The sequence below is a fragment of the Mobula birostris genome, chromosome 31, assembly GCF_030028105.1.
Source record: "Mobula birostris isolate sMobBir1 chromosome 31, sMobBir1.hap1, whole genome shotgun sequence".
In the NCBI taxonomy this organism is placed as follows: domain Eukaryota; kingdom Metazoa; phylum Chordata; class Chondrichthyes; order Myliobatiformes; family Myliobatidae; genus Mobula; species Mobula birostris.
In genome coordinates this window covers 18,989,971-19,013,148 of record NC_092400.1, presented here as the reverse complement: position 1 = coordinate 19,013,148, position 23,178 = coordinate 18,989,971, and the positions used below count along the sequence as shown (strand labels likewise).

At 41.5% G+C, this 23,178-nt stretch overlaps 1 protein-coding gene across 1 annotated transcript in view; it reads left to right on the top strand.

Moving 5' to 3' along the window:
- Window positions 1-1,441: 1,441 nt before the first annotated feature.
- Window positions 1,442-23,178, top strand: part of mlxip (MLX interacting protein) — a 97,098-nt gene continuing 75,361 nt past the window's right edge. The window contains exon 1 of the mRNA XM_072247953.1: window positions 1,442-1,853. Coding sequence (XP_072104054.1) covers window positions 1,549-1,853 — 305 coding nt within the window. The 5' untranslated portion in view covers window positions 1,442-1,548. The remainder of the gene's footprint in view (window positions 1,854-23,178) is intronic.

Genomic DNA, 23,178 nt, shown 5'->3' with positions numbered 1-23,178 from the left:
AGGTTTTGCAATAACAAGTGGAAGGGGAAATGAGTAGGAGATAATAAAACTGAAGGAACTCGTGGATTCAAGACTTTGGTTCAACTGTTTGACTTGCTCCAAAATTGATCTTTTCTGTAGTCACAAGGACATCTGCAGATGCTGGAAATTCTTTTCTGTAGTCTTGCTTTTGTTTGATTATGCCTTTTAGTGGATATTTTCCATTGAGATTTGGTTTATGATGGGCTTCTGTTTTTAAAGTAGCATGTGTTTATCCTTAAATGTATTGATATTAAGTATTTAACATTTTTGGATATTTCTCAATATGTACTGGTCATTAACAGAGCTCTACTTAGACCCCTTCCAGAACTTTGCATTAAATTCTAGGCATGCATCTTTTGTGAAAAATACTGACTTTTTTTTTAAAAGGACCTCTGAGTGGAATGATACAAGGACCAAATATAAATTATTTCAGTTTAACATTTGATGACTTTATCAAACTAGGCTAGTATTCTTGTGATTGTAGAAAATCAATAGATTTTTTTTCACTGCACAAGTAACTAATCTGAATAATTGCTTGTCACTTGTCGCATGCCTTTAAGCCCGAGGAGTCTGCATTCCCTCCCCTCCCCCAATCTCTTTACCCATTTACTGAATTACTTCTGAAACGAGGAAAGTAACAGACAATGAGTTGTACCCCTGCTATAAGCAATGGACAACAACCAGAATGCACCTATTAACCCGAAATTGTATCACTTAAGTATGACATTCGACTAATGGGGTGAGTGACTTCGTACCATTCACGCCAAGCTGTTTTACTATCATGTTACAATTAGGTGAATAATGAAATACTCTCCATGTACTTCGATGATTACAACTTTTTAAAAAAGAGATCCCTCCTTTATCTTTCTTTCTTCCTTCCATTCCATCCCTCCCTTCTCGCGCGCTTTCTCCCGCTACGCGAAATCATCCTGCTTAGTGTGTTTTCTCCTCACCATTGCTTCAGTGTGTTTGGGACAAACTCAGCATTGTAATTATTCTTAATTCTACCCATTTATCATGAGAACGCTACCCGGCATCACCATCTGCACATCTTATCGAAGTGCCACTCCTGCTCGCTATTCCAGCATGGTTGGTTCTAAAACGTGGAACAACCGAGCCAGCCTTGCAGGAGGGTGCAATCCTTGCTAGTATTAAATGCTTTCATTAAAAAATCCTCAAATGATCCATGACTGTACAGCTTCAAATTTTTAAAAATTAGATTTATATTTTGGTCTCTGGCCAACAATATTTTCCAAATAATACTTAAAACTGTTCGTTAAGACAATCTCCACTGTTTACGCACTCTCCTCGAGTGGGCGTTGTCAGCCAGCTAGCCAATTCCGAGCGGCTGTTTGCCAGTTGCCATGCTCCTTTAAGAGATCCTGAACTCTGATTGGCCCGAGCCCCTGTCCTGCGATGATGTCATTGCGAGCTGCCGAATGAAGGGAACGGGGAATGTGGTTACGGAGAAAGAGCCGCCACTTCTTCGCCTCATTTTCCAGCAGCGGGCTCCATTAGGTCGCTGGGATGGCTAGGGACGAGTTCCTCCTGCGCTCTGCCAGGGCGCCGGTGATCATCAAGCAGGAGCCCGACGACGACTCGGACGCAGACGAGCCGAATTTGAAGAAGTCGGACGAGCTTCAGATCATCCACAGCGGGCACTTCATGGTTTCGTCCCCGCACCGGGAGCACCCTCCCAAGAAGGGCTACGATTTCGACACCGTCAATAAGCAGACATGTCAGACCTACTGCTTCGGACCGTACAGCGCGTCGCATCTGTCCATCGACGCCTCGCTGACCAAGTTGTTCGAGTGCATGACTCTGGCGTACAGGTGAGGGGCGGGAGGCCTGTGAATTCGGAGCCTTTGTGTGCGCGCCGCTCTCGGATCGGTGGGGGGTGGGGGCCGCCCGAAACTCGATGCCCGCCTTTGTTTTCCATCACCCACGAAACGGCCGTCACTAATTATTTTTAGACGCTTTAAAGTAATCGGTTCCTACCCCCAGGCCTGATAAGGCCAGATTGAAAACAAACCCCAGAGAGCAGTTTCTTTGTGCCTTCCTCCGAGCTAGTCGCGTGTTTCGATTTCTGAGTTTACGTGGGGAAGTCCTCTTTTTTTAAAAAAAAGCGCAAGGAAGGACCGTGGCTCAAATGGAGTTAACAGGCCGATTTTTCACTGGGTGGTGGCGGGCCACTTTTAAAGTGGTCGGGCATTTGAGTCTCGACGGTAGATTCACATTTCCAGCGTTTAAGAAGACGTTGATAGGAAGTGCAAACCCTGCACTGGTAATGCTTTGTCACTTACAATCGCAATGTAACAAATCTGTCACTGCAGCGGAATTTAAAATCGAGGCAGATTATATTCGGCCCGTTCCTCCAGTACGGACCCTGTAACAGGGTGAATCAAAATGCCTGTCTGCTGCCATTTTTTTTTACTTACCCGCTGGAATCGAATTAAACAATATATTTTATAATAAGTTTGGTTAAACTAGGAAATTCTGCTGATGCTGGAAATCTTGAGCAACGCACTCACAATTGATGAAGGAAACCGCTCTTAAATGTCGACTCACATCAAAGTTGCTGGTGAACGCAGCAGGCCAGGCAGCATCTCTAGGAAGAGGTCCAGCATCTGCAGATTTCCTCGTGTTTGCGTTTTTAAATGTTGACTGTTTATTCCTCTCCATGGGTGCTGCCTGACTTGCTGAGTTCCTCCAGCACTTCTGATGATCATAAATCGTGGGTAGCCGAAGGATTCATCTGGTTTCTTGATAAACAAAAGGCAGCCAATCTGACATTGAGAACAGAAAACACTGAAAACAGTAAAGTTTATGCAGAGGACGTTTGTAGAGAAAGAAAAGCAGTAATTGCGGTTTTAGGTCGATGACCTTTCATCAGAGCTGTTAATGTGTACAAAAAAAACCTGGCATGTTTTAAATTGTAGATTTAATTGTAGGATTCAGGGTGAGGAAAAGGATAGATTGGAGACCAAGAAAGAGGGTGAAAAGAAAATAAATGTAAGTTGTCACATAATATTGACAGCACATGGGAGGGTCCGTTTGGCCCACAATGTCTGTGACAGTTTAAACATAACTAATTGTTCACTCATTTCTAACACACCCTAGTTCTACTTGTGATTAGGATTTCTGCCTCCAGCACGTTTTAGCAATTTCTTATTTTTAACATCTGTGTCATAAGAACCTGTGAAGAAAGGTTTTCCTTTCTTTAATCCTTACCCGCAGACTTTTAAATCTGTACCCCTGGTCTTTGCCAGGAGTAGGTCTTTCCTATTCACTAAACAAATGAGCGCATAACCCCCCCCCCGTAAGTTTTACACAATCTCCCCTGACTCTCCACAGTTCCAAAGAAAGCAATCAGAGCTTATTCTATTTTTTTTACTTTAATCTTAAATTTTCCAATTCTGTGAACATAGAATTTAAAAAACAGTCTTCAAAAAGGCTGGATCTATCCTTGGCTACGACCCAGACTCTTTGGAGTTAGTGGTGGAGAGGAAGTCACTAAACAAACTTTTATCCATTATAGAGGATCAGACACATCCTCTCCATGGCCTACTGAATAAACAGCGGAGCACCCTTTCGAACGGGGTCATTCAGCCCTGCTGTTACAAGGATTGTTACTGAAAATCTTTCCTACCAAATGCAATAAGTATATACAACAGTTCATCTCTGTGCGACAGGAGAACACACATCATAGTACAATAGTCTCTGTTTTATTATTTCATACATTATTATTGCACATGGGGAAATTATTATTGTGTATATTATTCTGTACAATATTATTATATGTATTATTATTGCTAAGTGTGTTTTTAAATGCTGTAGCTAAATAATTCCTCACTCAGGATCAATTAAGTGCTTATTATTAATAATAATAAAGGCATAGACTGTTTTCTAAATGTGGAGCAAATTCAAAAATAAGAGGTGCAAAGGATCTTGGGTGTCCTAGTGCAGAATTCTGTAAAGGTTAACTTGGGTTGGGTCTGTGGTAAGGAAGGCACATGCAATGCTGGCATTCATTTTGAGGGGACTAGAATAGCTGAGACTTAATAAGCCATTGAACAGACTGCAGTTGAAGTATCGTGAGCAGTTTTGGGCCTGTATTGGAGTGGGTCCAGAGGACGTTTCTGAGAATGATCTTGGGAATGATAGGGTTAACAGATAAGGAATGTCTGATGGCTCTGGGCCTATACTTGCTGGAGTTTAAAAGATTGGTGGGGGGGAATCTTACTGGAACCTATTGAATGTTGAAAGGCCTAGATAGAATGGACGTGGAGAGGATATTTCCAATAGTGAGAGAGTCTAGGACCAGTCTCAGAACAGCATGCCCCTTTAGAAAAGGGATGAAGAGGAACTTCTTTAGCCAGAGGGTGGTGATTCTGTGGATTTCATTGCCACGGACAGCTGTGGAGGCAAGCTGCTGCGTATATTTATAGTGGAGGTTGACAGGTTCTTGATTAGTCAAGGTGTCAAGGGTTATGGGGAGAAAGCAGGAGAATGGGGTTGAGGAGGATATGGCCTCATGGCCTAATTCTGCTCCTATGCCTTATAGTGTTAACACCTAGACTCCGGTGCTGTGACAACTCTACTAGAATGTGGTGACCCTGCCTGAGTGCTGTAATCTAACTAATGGCGTGTAATGCCAATAACGCTCACACTTTTCTCTATAGCTGATAAAGGAAAACAGCCCCTTTTGCTTTGATTAGCACATTGTTGACTTGCCACTCTGAGTTTCTGTTCTGTGCCACTCAATGTTCCCTATTTAATATGTCATCTCTTGTTGTGTTGTACCTCCCCAAATGCGTTCGCAGTTCTCTGGATTAAGTTACGTTTAGGAATTTTCTTCCTAACTGACCAGACCATTGATATCTTCCAGTAGTCTAAAGTTTTTTTCTCGCTGTCAACCACATGGACAACTGGTGTATCATTTGCAGATATCTGTATCATATTCACTCTGTACAGATTTAAAACAAATCAAGAGATAAAACAGTGGCAACTACTTAGTCATTGGCCAGTTATGGCTGAACTAAGATTTGTTTTAATAAACTGGAAGATTGCCATTATTTCAGTGTTTATTTTAACTAGTTAATTCCAAAGAAAAAATAGGTTGGAGAGCAAAATTAAAAACACTGCAACTACTCAGAGAGAAAGTAAAACTAATGCTTCAGTTCATACATCTTTCATTCTGATTTCAGAATTCACAATTTTTATTCAATATAAGAGAGACAGTTTGCTAGGAGGTGATTAAAAGAAGTATTTTTCCTCTGCATTCTTGGAGACCAAGGCCATTTTTCTAATTTTATTTTCTATCTTGAGAAAGTAATGTGCATGTTTGCTGGAAAACCCCCTATTCTAATCATGGGTGTTCCAGTACATTTAATCTAACATTTCATGTCAGCTTTACATTACAAAGGCGTGTGGCCTCATTAAAATCAACCAGGAGGAAGGTTATCTAGGAATGGAATCAATCAGGTTATCTTCTCTGGGAAAGGCAGGTTTTCTAATGGTAAGAGACTCATAAGTATGGGAGAACAGGGACATCAAGGAGACCGAAAATAAGGAAAGAAAATCCATGAAGGCCAATATAGACTTATCTTGCATTCCAGACCCTTAACTTTATCTAAAGCAAATGTTCAGAGAGCCTTGGTTGGACTTCATCTGTGGTACTGTTTTCCCTTTCAGACGGTAAGCCTCATGAAAGATGCATTGCCCTTAGAGTGTCACAGAATATTAAAAGGGAATTAAAGTGTTGAATAGTTATGACAAATGGAGAGACTATTTCTTTGCTGGGGAAATTCAAGTATAAGAGAGCGTCATAAAATTAGAACAAAGCTATTTGAGAAACTTTCTCCACACAACTGATAGAAAATGTCTGAAGGACATTTCCATAAGTGTGGATGTTGAACTTTTCGTGAGTGAATCATAGGCTTGTTGATCAAGGACACTAAGCCACATGGAACATGAAAAGAGTTGAACTAGAGTGAACTTGTCTGTTTAGATGTACCAATCTGTGTTTTGTAGTTGGAAGTGTTTGTCTGCTTGTCTGTACAGTTAAAATATAGTCTGATGTTTTCCAACAGTATATGGCCGAGGATGCCATATTTCCAGTCAGTGCAGCAATAGACTGCAGTCCTCACTATTGTAACTTCATGTGCAGCCAGAAGTTCTTCCAGGATTTCATTGCCATGTACAAATTTGCTGCTAATGTGAAAACCTTCCCATCGAGTCCTAAATTTGTCTTTCACTAGTTTTAGCTTGCGCCACCTTCCTCCTGCTTGTCCTGTTGTTGCAAGTTAGCTCCAGGTAGATTTAGAATAACTTTTAAATATAAAAGTTAAATAAAAATTTAGTTATATATAGAAAAAGTTAAATATTTAAATACAAAAGTATTATTGTTTAACTTGAGTGAATCAGCCATGGGCATAGTAGGTCTCAAATTGTTTTACGGCTGATGAGGTAGCATTAAATTGTCATAATACTTAGAGGAATAAATTTAAATTTTCTATTTCAAGACTGGACGGCCAGAGTTATGTCAGTCACTTTCCCTTTTTTGGTTTGCAAACGATTGGCATCACTCTTGTAACTTTTCCATGAACTGCATTTTAGAGTTGGAATGTCTGCCTTTATGTGCTTTATCTCTGTACTTTTAAAAGTTTGAGCTGGAATGTTTTGCCTTCATTTTGCAGCACTATATCCTACTCAGTTAAAGCTGAGAGTGAGTTATGTACTTGGCTTAGGAAAGAAGATTCAGTTTCCTGTTATTGCCAGGATGAGTTGGTTAAATTACACTTAGTGGGGGAGAAATCTCTTGTCGGTATTCTAATGCCTACGGAATAGGTAGATTAGTGTGTGACTCCTAGGATATTTACGAAGAGTGGTCCATAAGATTTGTCCTCCAGTTATTCCTTAAGGGGAAAAAAAAACGCCAAAAAAGTGCAGAGGCTGGAAATTTTGAAGTTATACTTGGATATAAATAGTTATGAAACTTCTGCAGTACTATACAACTGTATTGTGGTGGGCGGTGTTACCCTAATTTTGTTCAGGGGACGGCAAGTTGCTGACCAGAATCACTTCAGGTAATGATTGGTCTGAAAATTATTTTATTTTAATCATATATGGTTAGACATTACCTATAGTCGTGCAAATAAAGAACGAAGATTAACAATGCCATTTTTGGATTGAACAATCCAAAAATTTGTTCAACTTTTTACCGAACAAGATCAAATGCATAATGGATTCCTTATTTAAAATGGTGGGAATGTTGGTTTAAAATATACTTACTGTATAGGTGTAACTTAAAATTGTATCGGCTGAATCTGGAGATTCATTAATAGTCTAGGTTTTTGACTCCTTGGTGTTTTTATTCAAGTTTCTTAGTTGATTTTAATGTGTTCACTTCACAAATTAGATTTTGATGTTTTGACAATGAAATGTACTTGTTTACATTGTAAAAGTGCAAAATTACTACTGTTATTACAATATTCTAGCTTTCCTTAAATTAGGGTCTAATGTAGGGATTCTCAACATTTTTAAAGCTATGGACCAATACCATTAAGCAAGAGTTCTGTGGACTCCAGTTTGGGAATCCCTGGTCTAATGCCACGTATTACCCTCTACTCTTGTTGAACACTTCATCATTAGTCTCATGCAAAATGTGCAACCGACAGGACACTTGGAACACAATGCTACCAAAGCCTAATCATTAGTAACAGTTTACTTATTGTCCACCTCACAGAAGAACTTGCCATTGTCTACCTGTGCCTGCTGCCTGCTGCAACTGTCATTTTGTCAATGTTCCTGCTCAGGATACAGGCCTGTATTAGATGACCCAGCACACTGTAAGGCCCTCACTTTGGTAGCTAACTGACCTTTGGGTTTCTGACAGTAAGACAGTCACTGGCTGCTTGATCAAATAAAAGTTTACAGTGCAAAATTCATACAAGGTTTGTGGTGTCAGATGTGGTAAAGCTGTATAAGATATGTAAGAGAAGCAGTTTATCCTGTGCTCAAAGAAGCAGCTCGGAATACTGGGAAATACAACGGAAGAGCAAGGAAGCAAAATTTGGGAATGTTTGAGTTTGGAGAGAATGCAACATTCCTTTCACCATTTAAGTTGTAAAAGGAGGCTACTGACATTACTTCTACTAATGAGAAGTAATGTCAGTAGCCTCCATGTTGGGCACTGGCCTACAAAGTACCCAGACAACAGGAATTCTGCAGATGCTGGAAATTCAAGCAACACACATCAAAGTTGCTGGTGAATGCAGCAGGCCAGGCAGCATCTGTAGGAAGAAGTGCAGTCGACGTTTCAGGCCGAGACCCTTCGTCAGGACTAACTGAAGGAAGAGTGAGTAAGGGATTTGAAAGTAGGAGGGGGAGGGGGAGATCCAAAATGATAGGAGAAGACAGGAGGGGGAGGGATGGAGCCAAGAGCTGGACAGGTGATTGGCAAAAGGGATACGAGAGGATCATGGGACAGGAGGTCTGGGAAGAAAGACAAGGCGGGGGGGGGGACCCAGAGGATGGGCAAGAGGTATATTCAGAGGGACAGAGGGAGAAAAAGGAGAGTGAGAGAAAGAATGTGTGCATAAAAATAAGTAACAGATGGGGTATGAGGGGGCCTTAGCGGAAGTTAGAGAAGTCGATGTTCATGCCATCAGGTTGGAGGCTACCCAGACGGAATATAAGGTGTTGGTCCTCCAACCTGAGTGTGGCTTCATCTTTACAGTAGAGGAGGCCGTGGATAGACATGTCAGAATGGGAATGGGATGTGGAATTAAAATGTGTGGCCACTGGGAGATTCTGCTTTCTCTGGCGGACAGAGCGTAGATGTTCAGCAAAGCGGTCTCACAGTTTGCGTCGGGTCTCGCCAATATATAAAAGGCCACATCAGGAGCACCGAATGCAGTATATCACCCCAGCCGACTCACAGGTGAAGTGTTGCCTCACCTGGAAGGACTGTTTGGGGCCCTGAATGGTGGTAAGGGAGGAAGTATAAGGGCATGTGTAGCACTTGTTCCGCTTACACGGATCAGTGCCAGGAGGGAGATCAGTGGGGAGGGATGGGGGGGACGAATGGACAAGGGAGTTGCGTAGGGAGCGATCCCTGTGGAATGCGGGGGGGGGGGGGAAGATGCGCTTAGTGGTGGGATCCCAGGACATCTTTAGGGAGCGGTGTTTCAGAAAAGCAGTGTCCGTTATTAAAGACCTCCAGCACCCAGGGCATGCCCTTTTCTCACTATTACCATGAGGTAGGAGATACAGAAGCCTGAAGGTACACACTAAGCGATTCAGGAACAGCTTCTTCCCCTCTGCCATCCGATTCCTGAATGACTTTGAAGCTTTGGACACTGCTTCACTTTTTTTAATATACAGTATTTCTGTTTTTGCACATTTTTAAATAATCTATTCAATATACATAATTGATTTACTTGTTTGTTATGTTTTATTTCATTTATTATTTTTTCTCTGCTAGATTATGTATTGCATTGAACTGCTGCTGCTAAGTTATCAAATTTCATGTCACATGCTGGTGATAATAAACCTGATTCTGATAGAGGAAAGCATTTGGTTATCTGGCCTCGCAGTCACTCCTTTCCAAAGATCTGATTTTATTATTTTACCAACAGAGGTATCCCACCCTCTCTGCCTACCTGCCTGAGTCCTTTCGATACAATATCCCCTGGATGCTAAGCTCCCAACAATGATCTTCTTTCAGCCACAAATTGGAGATGCCTACAACATCATATCTGCCAATATTGAGCTGCGCTACTGGCACAATTAGAGTATAACAGTATAAACTGATAATATAAACTATATTTTATTAGCTAAATCAGTTAATAGGGTTTAACTATGATCTGTTATGTATTCGTAAAATCTAGGCTTAAGCGTGTCAGTAAATTAGATGCATCTAAAGAAGGAAGTGACATGATAATGCCACCAACTTGTAGAAAAGTTACCATAGAGACACTTGTCATAGTAGCAACTGACCCTTTGTGCTTCCTTGTCCTGCTTCTCTATTTATTGGTCACGCAGGACAACTTTGATTGTTCTTTCAGTTTTATCAATGAGTCAGTATTTATAACGGTTGTAAACTGTGTCCTTCAGAAAGAATGAGATTGTACCAAGATTAGATTGAGTTATTCATGTCATACATATGAAAATAAAACTATAAACGTTGAATGCATGGTGTCTTTTACAATGTGCATTGTTAATATAAAAAGGAGCTGGACCTGGAGTTCAATGTACACATCTAGTTTCAAATATACAGGTGTGTTACTGCCTGAAACTCCGCTGGTGTTGAGGGCAGCAGTGAAGGTCCTCCATCTCTGGTGGTGTTCAGGGCTTCACTCATCACGTCAGTAGCTTCCTCTCGGTCTTCACTGCTGTCAGTCATGCAAGTCCCAGGTGGAGACTCAGGAATATCATTGTACTCAGATGTAGAAGGATTCTTCTTTTTTTTTTCAAAGTTCAAAGTAAGTTTATTATCTTTTTTTAAAATTTTATTTTTATTTGGATAAGGAATTCACAAATATCATGTACTTTTTTCACACATATAACCTTTTCCATTTTTTATATGTATAAAACTATAATTATTTATACATTCTTAAGTACACATTGAGATGATATAAAAGGAAATTAGACACTTAAATAGATAATTATGTACTGTGTTAATTCTAATCTATTAGGCTAAGTAATAGTATTAGTTGTTAAGAAAAATAGTAATAATAGTTTCCATATAACTCTTCTGGACCATTTCCACTGGTTCAAAATGTTGTATGTAAGCCTATGTAACAACCATTGTAGGTGTTTATATCCTAATTTGGTAGAAGGATTCTTCATTGCTGTTTCCATAATAACGCAAACACGAGGAAATCTGCAGATGCTGGAATTTCAAGCAACACACATAAAAGTTGCTGGTGAACGCAGCGGGCCAGGCAGCATCTCCAGGAAGAGGTACCGTCGACGTTTCGGGCCGAAACCCTTCATCAGGACTAACTGAAGGAAGAGCTAGTAAGAGATTTGAAAGTCTCGGCCCAAAACGTTGGCTGTACCTCTTCCTAGAGATGTTGCCTGGCCTGCTGCGTTCACCAGCAACTTTTATGTGTGTTGTTTCCATAATAATTTTGTTTGACCAATCAGTGTTGTTAGTCCTGAGCTGAACCCCCAAGCCTAGAGGACAAGTGGACAACTCTTAACCTGGCCTCTACCCTTTGATCTGTTTGGCATGGGTGACCCTACCTAGAGCCAAAGCATAAAGCCCTGACTCCAGCCAACATAACTCTTCAGGTCATTGAGGCACACAAGCCTCCAGACCACGACAAGGTTGTGGTCCTCCTGGAGGTTCAGATGTACAGGATGGTGGATAAACTTTCAGCAACAATTGGAGTATTTTTGCAAAAAGTGATCATTAGAATAAATGGAAAGCCCAAAATGAGGTCTTGCTTTAGTTAAAGAGGTTTTGTGTTCATAAATAAAATGGAGTTAATTTGGTGAATGGCTGCATTTTGCATTCTGTCTCTTATTCTTTTACTGCAGAATACTTCAAAGTTCAAAGTAAATTGACTATGAAAGTACACACATGTCACCATATACAACCTTAAGATTCATTTTCTTGCAGGAAATCACAACCATGGTGCAAAAAAAAATCAAAATTGCACAAATCCAAAAAGAAAGAAAAAACAACAAAAAAATCAAACAATAAATATCGAGAACTGTCCTTGAAAGTGAGTCCATAGGTTGTAGGAACAGATCAGTTGGGGCAAGTGAAATTGAATGAAGTTATCCCCTCTGGTTTGAGAGCCTGATGGTTGAGGGGTAATAGCTGTTCCTGAATCTCCTGGTGTGGGTCCTGAGTCTCCTCTACCACCTTCCTGATGACAGTAGAGAGAAGAGAGCATGGCCTGGATGGTGTGGGTCTGATGGTGTTTCCATATCAGACTGTGATGCAACCAGTCAGTATACTCTCCACCACACGTATATAGAAGATTGTCAAAGTCTTAGATGATATCCTGAATCTTTGCAAGACAATTGTGCTTTTTTTCATAATGGCACCTATGTGCTGGACCCAGGACAGATTCTCTGAAACGATAACTGAGGAATTTAAAGTTGCTAACCGTCTCCACCTCTGATCCCCTGGTGAGAACTGGCTCACGGACCTCCTGTTTCCTCCTCCTGAAGTCAATAATCATCTCCCTGGTCTTGCTGACATTGAGTGGGAGGTCGCTGTTGTGGTGCCACTCAGCCAGATTTTCAGTCTCCCTCCTACATGCTGGTTCGTCATCACATTTGATTCACTTGTAGAACGCACACACTTGTAGAGTATAATTCCATGAACATAGAGTGCACTAACCTGTTGGTAGGGATTAGTTAAGTGGGGCATTGTTGAATATGGTGGATCCTGTGTTTTGTTTTAATCTAAAAATGCGGATTACTATCTAGCTATCAGCAACAGAAACATTATCTGAAATTTCTTATTCTGGGATGTTTATGATTTATTTTGGAACCCCACATATCACCTCAACTTAGGAAGTTTGGATTATTAAATTGAAGGCAGTCTGGAATGTGGTGTAGCTTTACACAATGATCAGTTGAGGAGTTACTTTAAGAATCGTGCCTCTAATTTCTTAAAGTCAGGCAATATATTTATCTGAAGTTGATGGCTTGATTTCCTTTTCTTTAGTGTCTATCCTTATCTTAAGTGTAATTTTGGTGCTTTCAGCTCAAATCTTTATAAATGAGTTTATCTGAATTTTGCCTGCCTGCATTTTGTCTTGGGCTGGGTTGTTTTTTTAATTCAGATGTTTGCCTGAAGGAATTCTTCAGTGTTGGGAGTAGTTTTCGTAACGACAATATTGATTGCTATTTAATTCGCAATGCTTTCTTGTTATGTCATGTTCCATGTTATGTTTTTGCCAGAAGTGTTCCTTTGGCAGGTCATGAGCTTTGCAGTTTGGTTTGGGGGAAAGTTTCAGAACATTTTATAAAAGAAACACTTTCAGTTTTCACTGCTCAGTGGTTTTGTTATATGAATTCTTAGAAAACCAATTAATGTCTTGCTTAGTTAAGTAAAAATGGAGAACCAGAGTAAAGAGCAAAAAATAAAGATCTGCTCTGACAGTGAAGGAGTCAGTGAACTTGTTTGCAGGCTAAGGGATTGAAAGGATAGTTCAACAGAAAGGGAAAGTTCAATGAAAAATGCGTATATAGATTTAAAATTAATTTTTTTAGGGCTAGTGGAAGTGGCAATCTAATGTCATTGATCCCAACTTAATATGAGAAAACCTGCAGATGCTTGAATTCCAAAGCCTGCGCGCGTGCACACACACACACACACACACACACACACACACACACACACACACACACACACACACACACACACACACACACAAAACAGTGGATGTTTTGGGCCAAGGCTCTTCATCAGGACTGGAAAAAAAAAGATGGGAAGTCAGACCAAGAATGTGGTGGGGATGAGAGGAAAAAGTACAAGGTGGTAGCTGATCGATGAAGCTGGGAGAGGGGAGGGGTGAAGTAGAGAGCTGGGAAGTTTGTTTGGTGAAAGAGAGACAGGGCTGGAGGAGGGGGAATCTGATAGGAGAGGACAGAAGGCCATGGATGAAAGGGAAGGGGGAGGAGCACCAGAGGGAGGTAATGGACAGGTAAGGAGATAATGTGAGAGGAAATGGGAATGGTGGGGGGGGGGGGGGGTCATTTACCAGAAGTTCAAGGAACTAATGTTACCTTATTTTTACCATTCTTTTCCACCACCCCCCCCCACTCAGAGTTTAACCTCAAGCGAAGACCGGGGAGCACATTTTCACCTGGGGCCTTAGATATTACTCAAGTTTTACACAGTGAGCCAACAACTGAAATAAACGAGGCATTCACATACACCCTCAACAAAGCACTAGAATTTCTAATATTTTTTTTAAAAGAAACTCTCTAATTCCTGCAACAAAGTTGCCATCAGAGTGGATTACATGGAATTGAAATGGTACTTTATATAGGTTGGCTAATTACAATGCTCCCAGTAGAAAATTAGAACTTGTTCCATTACCAGTTAGTGATATCAATAGATTGTAAATGTATTGCTACATGTTTGTTTCTTGGCAACATACAAGAATATTTGCACAGACTCTTATCATCAGCATTTAAAATAGCTTTATGACTAAATCCATTTTGAAGTAGAATCCATTTTATAGAGGCAAACTTGACAACGAGTTTACATTAGTGAGGCTTCCCGAACAACATTGAGATACTGTAAATATCCACTTTTTGTTTTGTTGTCTGAATGTTACTTAGGGCTGGTTAACTCCATTATTTGTCCATTAACTTCAAGGGATTTTCCATGGCTGTTTATGCATTTATGGAGCATCTGTCACAACCTCTGGGTGCCCCAAAGTGTTTTTATAGTAATCCAAGTCGTGAAATATAGTCATAGTTGAAACGTTGGCATTTATTTCTGATGAAGTTGCGGAGCTGAATTAGTGTTCCTTGGCTAAAACGCTCACAATGTTTATCGAGATTATTCCTTATTAAGGAATGTTTTGGCTTGGAGTACATCATTTAGAATTTAGTCAGAATTTTATTGTGAATTTTTAAAAAAAAAGATTGCATGTGCCAGATTTATACCTTGATATTAGTGAAATATATTGAGGACAAACAGTTATGAAAAAGCAAAAAGAGTTTTGAATATAAACCATATTTGCCTGTAGTGTAACAGCTGTTTGTGTTAGCTATTTTGGAATGAAAGATGCTGTTCTCTGTTGGCCTGTGACAAGTAATGCATAGTTAGCTACTGAACTTTGTAATGTTTAAATATCAACTGATGTTTTTTTGATCACGTCCATTTGCTGACATTTTGTTTTAGAACATATGAAAATTGTTGCAAAGGACCAAATGTTGATTAGAGTTGGAATATTATTGGCTAGGTTGGTACAACATTGAAGCTGCATGAGTGCGCAGTAAAAAATACTTATAAATAAAGTGAAGTTTTAAATGCCATGCCAAAAGCTGGCATTAGAACTGATAGATGAGCCTAGCTTTGTAGCAGTAAAGATGTTGGTAATAAGAGTGCTGGGCAATTATATTTTATACTTCAGTGTGCATTCATTAAAATCAGGCCTATTGATCACTTATCAAAATTAATTACCGCATTATTGACAGCCATGCCTTTAGCTGACCTGCTGACAGTCTTCAAACAAACCTTGCCACTTTGAAAATGTACCTACCATAATACCTACTTATTTAATCAAATCTTTGGGATCTCCAAATGTGTCTTGGTGTTAAATTTATTTGACACTCCTGTGAAGTGGCTTTGGGAAGGTTAGCAGTAAAGTCAATAGTTTCTGTCGTTGTTGTGGTAGTGAAATGTCATTGTTGTGTATTTGTACTTGATGCTTTTTCGGCTCTCCTTTTAAAATCTTTTTGTGTACTCTTTACATTCACTGGCCCGCTCCCTTCTATTTCCCTTTCTTTATATATTTTATCGTAATCTTCATCGTCACCTCCATTTGAACTTCCTTTTTTTGGATGTATTTACTTGGGCCCTTAGCTCCCAGTGGATCATAGGCCATTGATGACCTCCCATCTCCATTGCCCTCTGAAGTCGATTTTTATGGTTGGAGTTCTTCAATGTTTCTGTAATCCATTGCATCAACCGTACAGGGGATTGACTGATACAGCTTCACCAGAGTCCTCTTGGCTGGCCTTGCCTGCTTCCACCTCTCACGACGGGGACGTAGGGTTGAACTTCGAGAGGCCTTTTTTTTGGATGTGTTGGCTGCATTTTCATGTGGAGGGGCTCCTGCATTCCTTGTTTGCCTGTGAACTTCTCCAGATACAGGAGTTGATTTTGCTGCCTTGAGTAGTGGCCAGGCTCTAAATGGGGACGTGGTCTTGGGTAATGTGCTCAGGCCAGAGGAAGCTTGGCCCTTGAAACTGCACTGCAGACCTGGAGTAGAGAGCAGATCTCTGTTCCCAGCCTTGATGAATGTCCAAAAACTATATTTCTTCAAATGTCTCATTAAAACATTTTAAGTTAGCCAATTTATACCCCAAAACACTAAAAGTAAACGTGAACTCAAGCACACTTAAATGATAGAAAATGTAATTTACTTTGTTCTTCCTTCTCTTCCAAAGCAAACACACAGTCTCCAGTTGAATACAGGGCCTTGTAGATCCTGTGTGAAGCTCCCCAGGGATCCTTGGACAAATTCTTCTATGTGGGTCTCGGAAATGTCATCAAATTCGTGTTCCTATTGGCTCGTTAGTTCATGATTTTAACTTCTGCACAGGAGTCCTTGAAACTTGCGAGCGTACGTGTAGCAAAATGCTATGATCTTGCAAGCATTCTTTTGCTAAACTTTCTTCCCTGCAGTTTTTGATTATACACAAGTTAGAATCCTACAGCACAGTACAGGCCCTTGGGCGCATGATGTGCTGACTTTTTAAACTACACCAAGCCTAATCCTTCCCTCCCACATAGCTGTCCATTTTCCATCCTTGTACCTATCTAAAAGTGTCTTGAATGTCTAATGTATCTGCCTGTACCATCACCCTGGCAGAGTTTCCATGTACTTGCCACTCTGGGTATAAAATAAAAACTCCCTCTACCTCTGACATCTCCTATGCTTTCCTCCAATCTCCTTAAAATTATATCCCCTTAGATTAGCCATTTCCCCTCTGTGTAAAAGACGCTGGCTGTCCACTCTTATTTATGCCACACTATCTATATACACCAATACACCATATTCCTTCTCAACCGCCCTATCAACTAGCATGGCACCTTTGAAATTTATGGGTGTGGACTCCCAAGTTCCCTCTGTTCCTCCATACTGCTGAGAGTCCTGCCATTAACCCTGTACACTGCCTTTAAGTTTGACCTACCAAAGTGAATCACTTCGTACTTCTCCGTATAGAACTCAATTTCTGATCACAGCTGTACATCCCAACAATGTCAGGGTCCCAGTATGTCCTGGGCAGAGCCCATCCCTCTCCAGGTTTTTTTTACGAGGTCGAGTTGTTAGCTCGACACTCAACCCAGCACGGATGGAGAGCATGCAAGGGAGCTGGCCGGATTCGAACTCGGGACCTCTCGCCCCGAAGTCCAGCGCTGATGCCACTACTCCACCAGCCAGTTTCCAAAACAAATCCCTGCTGAACACACTAGTCACCAACCTCCAAGCAGAATATGTTCCATCTGCTACCATCCTCTTCTTCATTGGCCAAGCCAATTCCAAATCTTTGTAGCCAAGTTTCCCTGGATGCTATGCCTTCTGATTTTCTGAATGAGCCTACCATGAGGAACCTTGTAAAATCCATATACTCTATACAACTACAGAATCCACGTACGCTACATCCACTGCTCTATCTTCATAAGTTTGTTTTTTCACTTCCTCGAAAAAGTCAATCAGGCCCATGAGGCATAACCTCCCCCTTACAAAACTAGGCTGATTATCTGTAATCAGACTATATTTTTCCAATTGTTCGTAGATCCCATCTCTAACCTCTCCAATAGTTTGCCCATCACTGATCTAAGACTTACTGGTCTATAATTTCCAGGATTAACCTTATTACTTTTCTTGAACAAAGGAATAACATTAGCCATCCTCCAATCTTCTGGTACAACTGCTGTGGCCAGTGAGGACAAAAAGATCATCAGCAATGGTGCAGCAGTCTTTTTCCACATTTCCCGTAGTAACCTATGGTTCGTTCCGCTGGACACTTTTTCAGAAGTACCTGTACGTTCTCCTTCTTAACCTCGATAAGTTCCAGCATATTAGCCTGAATATACTGGTCTCATGTTTGTCAGGTTTCCTATCACTGGTGAATCCTGAAGCAATGTATTTATTAAGGACCTTCCCTCCTTCCTCTGACTCTGGGCATGTTTCTTGATCGGTCCTACCTTCACTCTAGTCATATTCACCAAGGCCTTCTCATGTCCCCTTCTAGCTCTCCTAAGCCCCTTCTTTAGCTCCTTCCTGGCTACCTTGTAACTCTTGAGCTCTGTCTGATCTTTGCTACCTAAACTTTAAGTATGCTTTCTTCTTCCTCTTGATCAGATGTTCCACTTCTCTTGTCAACTATTGTTCCTTCACCCTGCCATCCTTTTTCTGCCTGAACGGGACAAACCCATCCAGAAACCTCTGCCTGTGCTCCCTAAACAACCTCCATATTTCTGTTTTAGAAATCTGTTCTCAATCTCAGGGTTGTATTTTGTGATGTGTATATATATGTACTTATTACCAAAGTGCAAACTTTGCTTGGAACTTTTTGAACTTTGAACTCTAAGGGCTTCTAAGTTATTTCATGTGTGCACTTCCCCTTTTAGCCTAACAATCCTTTACCCTGGATTGCTTAAGACAGCACTTTTGACCATCTCTGTCCATAACCCATTCCGTTTTCAGTTCTCCATTTGTCACAGTGCTCCTGAAGCTGGTGATTGCTGACTTCCTCTTTTGATCTCCTTACCAAGTGGTTGAATTGCGATCAGTGTGTGCGTGTGTATTGTTCTTGAAAGGTATCTGAGCCATTGCTTGAAGAACAAATGTTTTGCTGCAGAGATCTATATACTACTAAAACTCTCATGTTCTGTCTGTTTGTGACCTCCAATTGGCGCAAACGGTGCATTACAGCGGCACTTTTTTTGGCTAAATCCAATTAAAATATGCTAACTTACAGAATGCAGGCAAAGTTCAGGGTTATATGTTCGTATAAAATTGCTCATTCGCAAAAGTCAACAGGCTCCCTTTTAACCTGAGAGTTGATCCACCATCATGGAAATCGGGACACGACAGGCAACGCTTGCACGCGGCCAGCCTCAGCAGTGACACCTACCTGAGCAAAAGGGCAGGGCAGCTCTATTTCGCAGGGTCACATTCTGCTGATCACCATCAGCATGTGCATATTGGGACAGATCTAACTGTCCCCTATCAATAAGAGATAATTAAATTTTATTGTGATAACGTACTTCAACACACCCATAAAACCCTTTGCTGCAGTCAAAGGACAGCGGTGACTATATTATTTCTATTTAGGAGAGTGCCAACCACATTATCAGGAATAATCGAGAATAACCATCTCGACTTCACCGTACCTTGTTTCCATTCCAACCTCATTCCTTCCAAACGCTCTGCTCTCCACTCCCTCCGCACAAATTCTAACCTTACTATAAAACCCGCCGATACGGGGATGCTGTTGTAGTCTGGCGTACTCACCTCTACCTTGCTGAGGCAGAGCGACAACTCGCGGATATCTCCTCTTATTTACCCCTCGATCATGACCCCACTAAGGAGCACCAGGCCATTGTCTCCCACACCATCACCGACTTTATCTGCCCAGGTGATCTCGCATCCACTGCTACCAACCTTATAGTTCCCACACCCCGCACTTCCCGTTTCTACCTCCTACCCAAGATCCACAAACCTACCTGTCCAGGTAGACCCATTGTCTCAGCTTGCTCCTGCCCCACTGAACTCATTTCTGCATACCTCGACACGGTTTTATCCCCCCTTGTTCAATCCCTTCCGACCTATATTCGTGATGCTTATCACGCTGTGAATTTTTTGGATGATTTAAAGTTCCCTGGCCCCCACCGCTTTATTTTCACCATTGATGTCCAGTCCCTATATACTTCCATTCCCCACCAGGAAGGTCTCAAAGCTCTCTGCTTCTTTTTGGATTCCAGACCTAACCAGTTCCCCTCTACCACCACTCTCCTCCGTCTAGCAGAATTAGTCCTTACTCTTAATAATTTCTCCTTTGGCTCCTCCCACTTCCTCCAAACTAAAGGTGTAGCTATGGGCACCCGTATGGGTCCTAGCTATGCCTGCCTTTTTGTTGGCTTTGTGGAACAATCCATGTTCCAAGCCTATACTGGTATCTGTCCCCCACTTTACCTTCATTACATTGACGACTGCATTAGCGCTGCTTCCTGCACGCATGCTGAGCTCGTTGACTTCATTAACTTTGCCTCCAACTTTCACCCTTCCCTCAAGTTTACCTGGTCCATTTCTGACACCTCCCTCCCCATTCTTGATCTTTCTGTCTCTATCTCTGGAGACAGCCTATCTACTGAGGTCTACTACAAGCCTACGGACTCTCACAGCCACCTGGACTATTCCTCTTCTCACCCTGTCTCTTGCAAAAATGCCATCCCCTTCTCGCATTTCCTCCGTCTCCGCCGCATCTACTCTCAGGATGAGGCTTTTCATTTCAGGACGAAGGAGATGTCCTCTTTTTTTTTAAAGAAAGGGGCTTCCCTTCCTCCACCATCAACTCTGCTCTCAAACGCATCTCCCCCATTTCACGCACATCTGCTCTCACCCCATCCTCTTGCCACCCCACTAGGAATAGGGTTCCCCTTGTCCTCGCCTATCACCCCACCAGCCTCCGGGTCCAACATATAATTCTCCGTAACTTCCGCCACCTCCAACGGGATCCCACCACTAAGCACATCTTTCCCTCCCCCCCCTCTGCTTTCCACAGGGATCGCTCCCTACGTGACTTCCTTGTCCATTCGTCCCCCCCCATCCCTCCCCACCGATCTCCCTCCCAGCACTTATCCTTGTAAGCAGAACAAGTGCTACACATGCCCTTACACTTCCTCCCTCACCACCATTCAGGGCCCCAGACAGTCCTTCCAGGTGAGGCGATGCTTCACCTGTGAGTTGGCTGGGGTGATATACTGCGTCTGGTGCTCCCGATGCGGCCTTCTATATATTGGCGAGACCCGACGCAGGCTGGGAGACCATTTCACTGAACAGCTACGCTCTGTCCGCTAGAGAAAGCAGGATCTCCCAGTGGACACACATTTTAATTCCGCATCCCATTCCCATTCTGATATGTCTATCCACGGCCCCTTCTACTGTCAAGATGAAGCCACACTCATGTTGGAGGAACAACACCTTATATTCCGTCTGGGTAGCCTCCAACCTGATGGCATGAACATTGACTTTTCTAACTACTGTTAATGCCCCACCTTCCCTTCATACGCCATCTGTTATTTATTTATTATTATTAATTTTTCCCCCCCCCCCTCTCTCTCTCTCTCCTTTTTCTCCCTCTGTCCCTCTCATTATACTCCTTTCCCATCCTCTGGGCTTCCCCCCCTCCCCCTTTCTTTCTCCCTAGGCCTCCCATCCCATGATCCTCTCATAATATCCCTTTTACCTATCAACTTCCCAGATCTTAGCTCCATCCCTCCCCCTCCTGTCTTCTCCTATCATTTTGGATAAACCCCCCCCCCCACTTTCAAATCTCTTACTATCTCTTATTTCAGTTAGTCCTGACGAAGGGTCTCGGCCCAAAATTTCCACTGTACCTCTTCCTATAGATGCTGCCTGGCCTGTTGCATTCACCAGCAATTTTTATGTGTGTTGCTTGAAATTCCAGCATCTGCAGATTTCCTGGTGTTTGCGTTTCAAGAATAATCAGCATCCTTTGGTGTTACTGCTTCGTATCTTCTATCCAGCATTAGAGTAAAAAAAATGATCAGCCTAATTATGCCGCGTGGAAAAGGAAGGGGGACATTATGGTCAAGAGATGACACCAAACGTTGTTGGGAAGCGGCAAGGAGAGGGAGAGAACAAGAATCGGATGAGGCCAGGGTCGCACGACTCCAGGATCAAAGAGTCAGGACAAAAAAAGATGAGAGACGAAGAGACAGAGGAGGAGAGGCATGCACATCTCCAGGATAAGAGACAAACAACAAACAGCAGAAGGGATGAAGAGACTGGGGATGAAAGGGCTGCACGTTTCCAGAATGACAACGAGAGGCACAAGGGTGGCTGATAAACCAGAAATGATGCCATCAAAAGTGTCGTTCGTTAAATGAGGAGCAGCTATATTTGCTTTGCTACGCGTCGTTCTTCTTTAATAAACTGAGGTTTTCTACTTCAGTTTCCAAAGCAAAGCAATACCAATAGCATTCAGGAAAATTTTATGTTCATTCTGGTCACATCAGACTGCACTACCCTTCTCTCAAAGGGTGCCCCCCAATGGGTCACCCTGTTGTCTAGTTGCTTTTAAAAGCTGAATGTTGAAAGCCATATTTTAGTTGATTTATATGAACTAACTGTTCATTAAACTGCATGTAATGTTATATTGAGGGAGTTTGTATAGGATTTGGGCTGATTTAATTTAAAAAAACAAAGTTGTCAGTCTGTCTTGCAGATATGATGAGAATACAATTTTGTAGTGTAGCCATATGATTTGAGACTATGTAGTGTAACAAAGAGGCATTTCTGTGTAATATTTTTTTTGTCTGCACATTACACCTTTGAGGATTTTTCATCCCCTGTTTTATGCTGACTTCACATAAAGCGATAAGCAGAACTGTCTCTGTCATGCACTGCATGCTCTCAGATCGCATGACTGGGACACAAAATTATAATTTCATCATATGTACTTTATTTCTTTCCATCTAAAAGCAGTCCATCCCAGAACGCATTATAAGATTTCCTGTAAGCCATTACTTAAGGTGAAAACTCTGATGAAAGGTGTGTAGCAAGTATTTTAAAATGGTATGTTGTACTCATTGAGGGGAGATATTGGTGCTTTTCAAAACAGTAGTGTAACTCTTTGTTTTACAAATAGTTAAAGTCAACAGTTAACTTTTTCCTTATTTTTTACTGGAGAAAAACTATGTGTTTCTCTTGGTAGAGAACTGTTTTATTGGGAACTACATTTTGTTTAACAAGCAGTACTTAAAATGAATGTTTCTTCAGTCTGTATTTCAGTTACTGTTTCCTAGATACTGCTGCAAATGAGTGTATTTCTCTAAAGATTTCAAAAATATCAAAATCAGCTTCTTGATATGTGCATTGTGGGTGTAAAGGAAAATTATTAATCTCTAATTTTGAGCCTTGCGAGATCTGAACTTACTTTAAATACTTCAGTGAGCTAATGTGTTGACAACATGCAGAACCATTGCTTGAGCGAATATAAATGTACTTTATTAAACACACGGACTGATAGTTGAGATTAAAAAGATCTCTTCTGAAATTGGCCTTTGTTGTGTTATTAGACTTGGAATTAATTTATTTTACCACTAAATTCTTATTCAGTGTTTTGTATGCACTGCATGTGTTGTGCAAGGAGTGAATGAATTGTCCAAAAAGATAATTATGATGTGGGTAC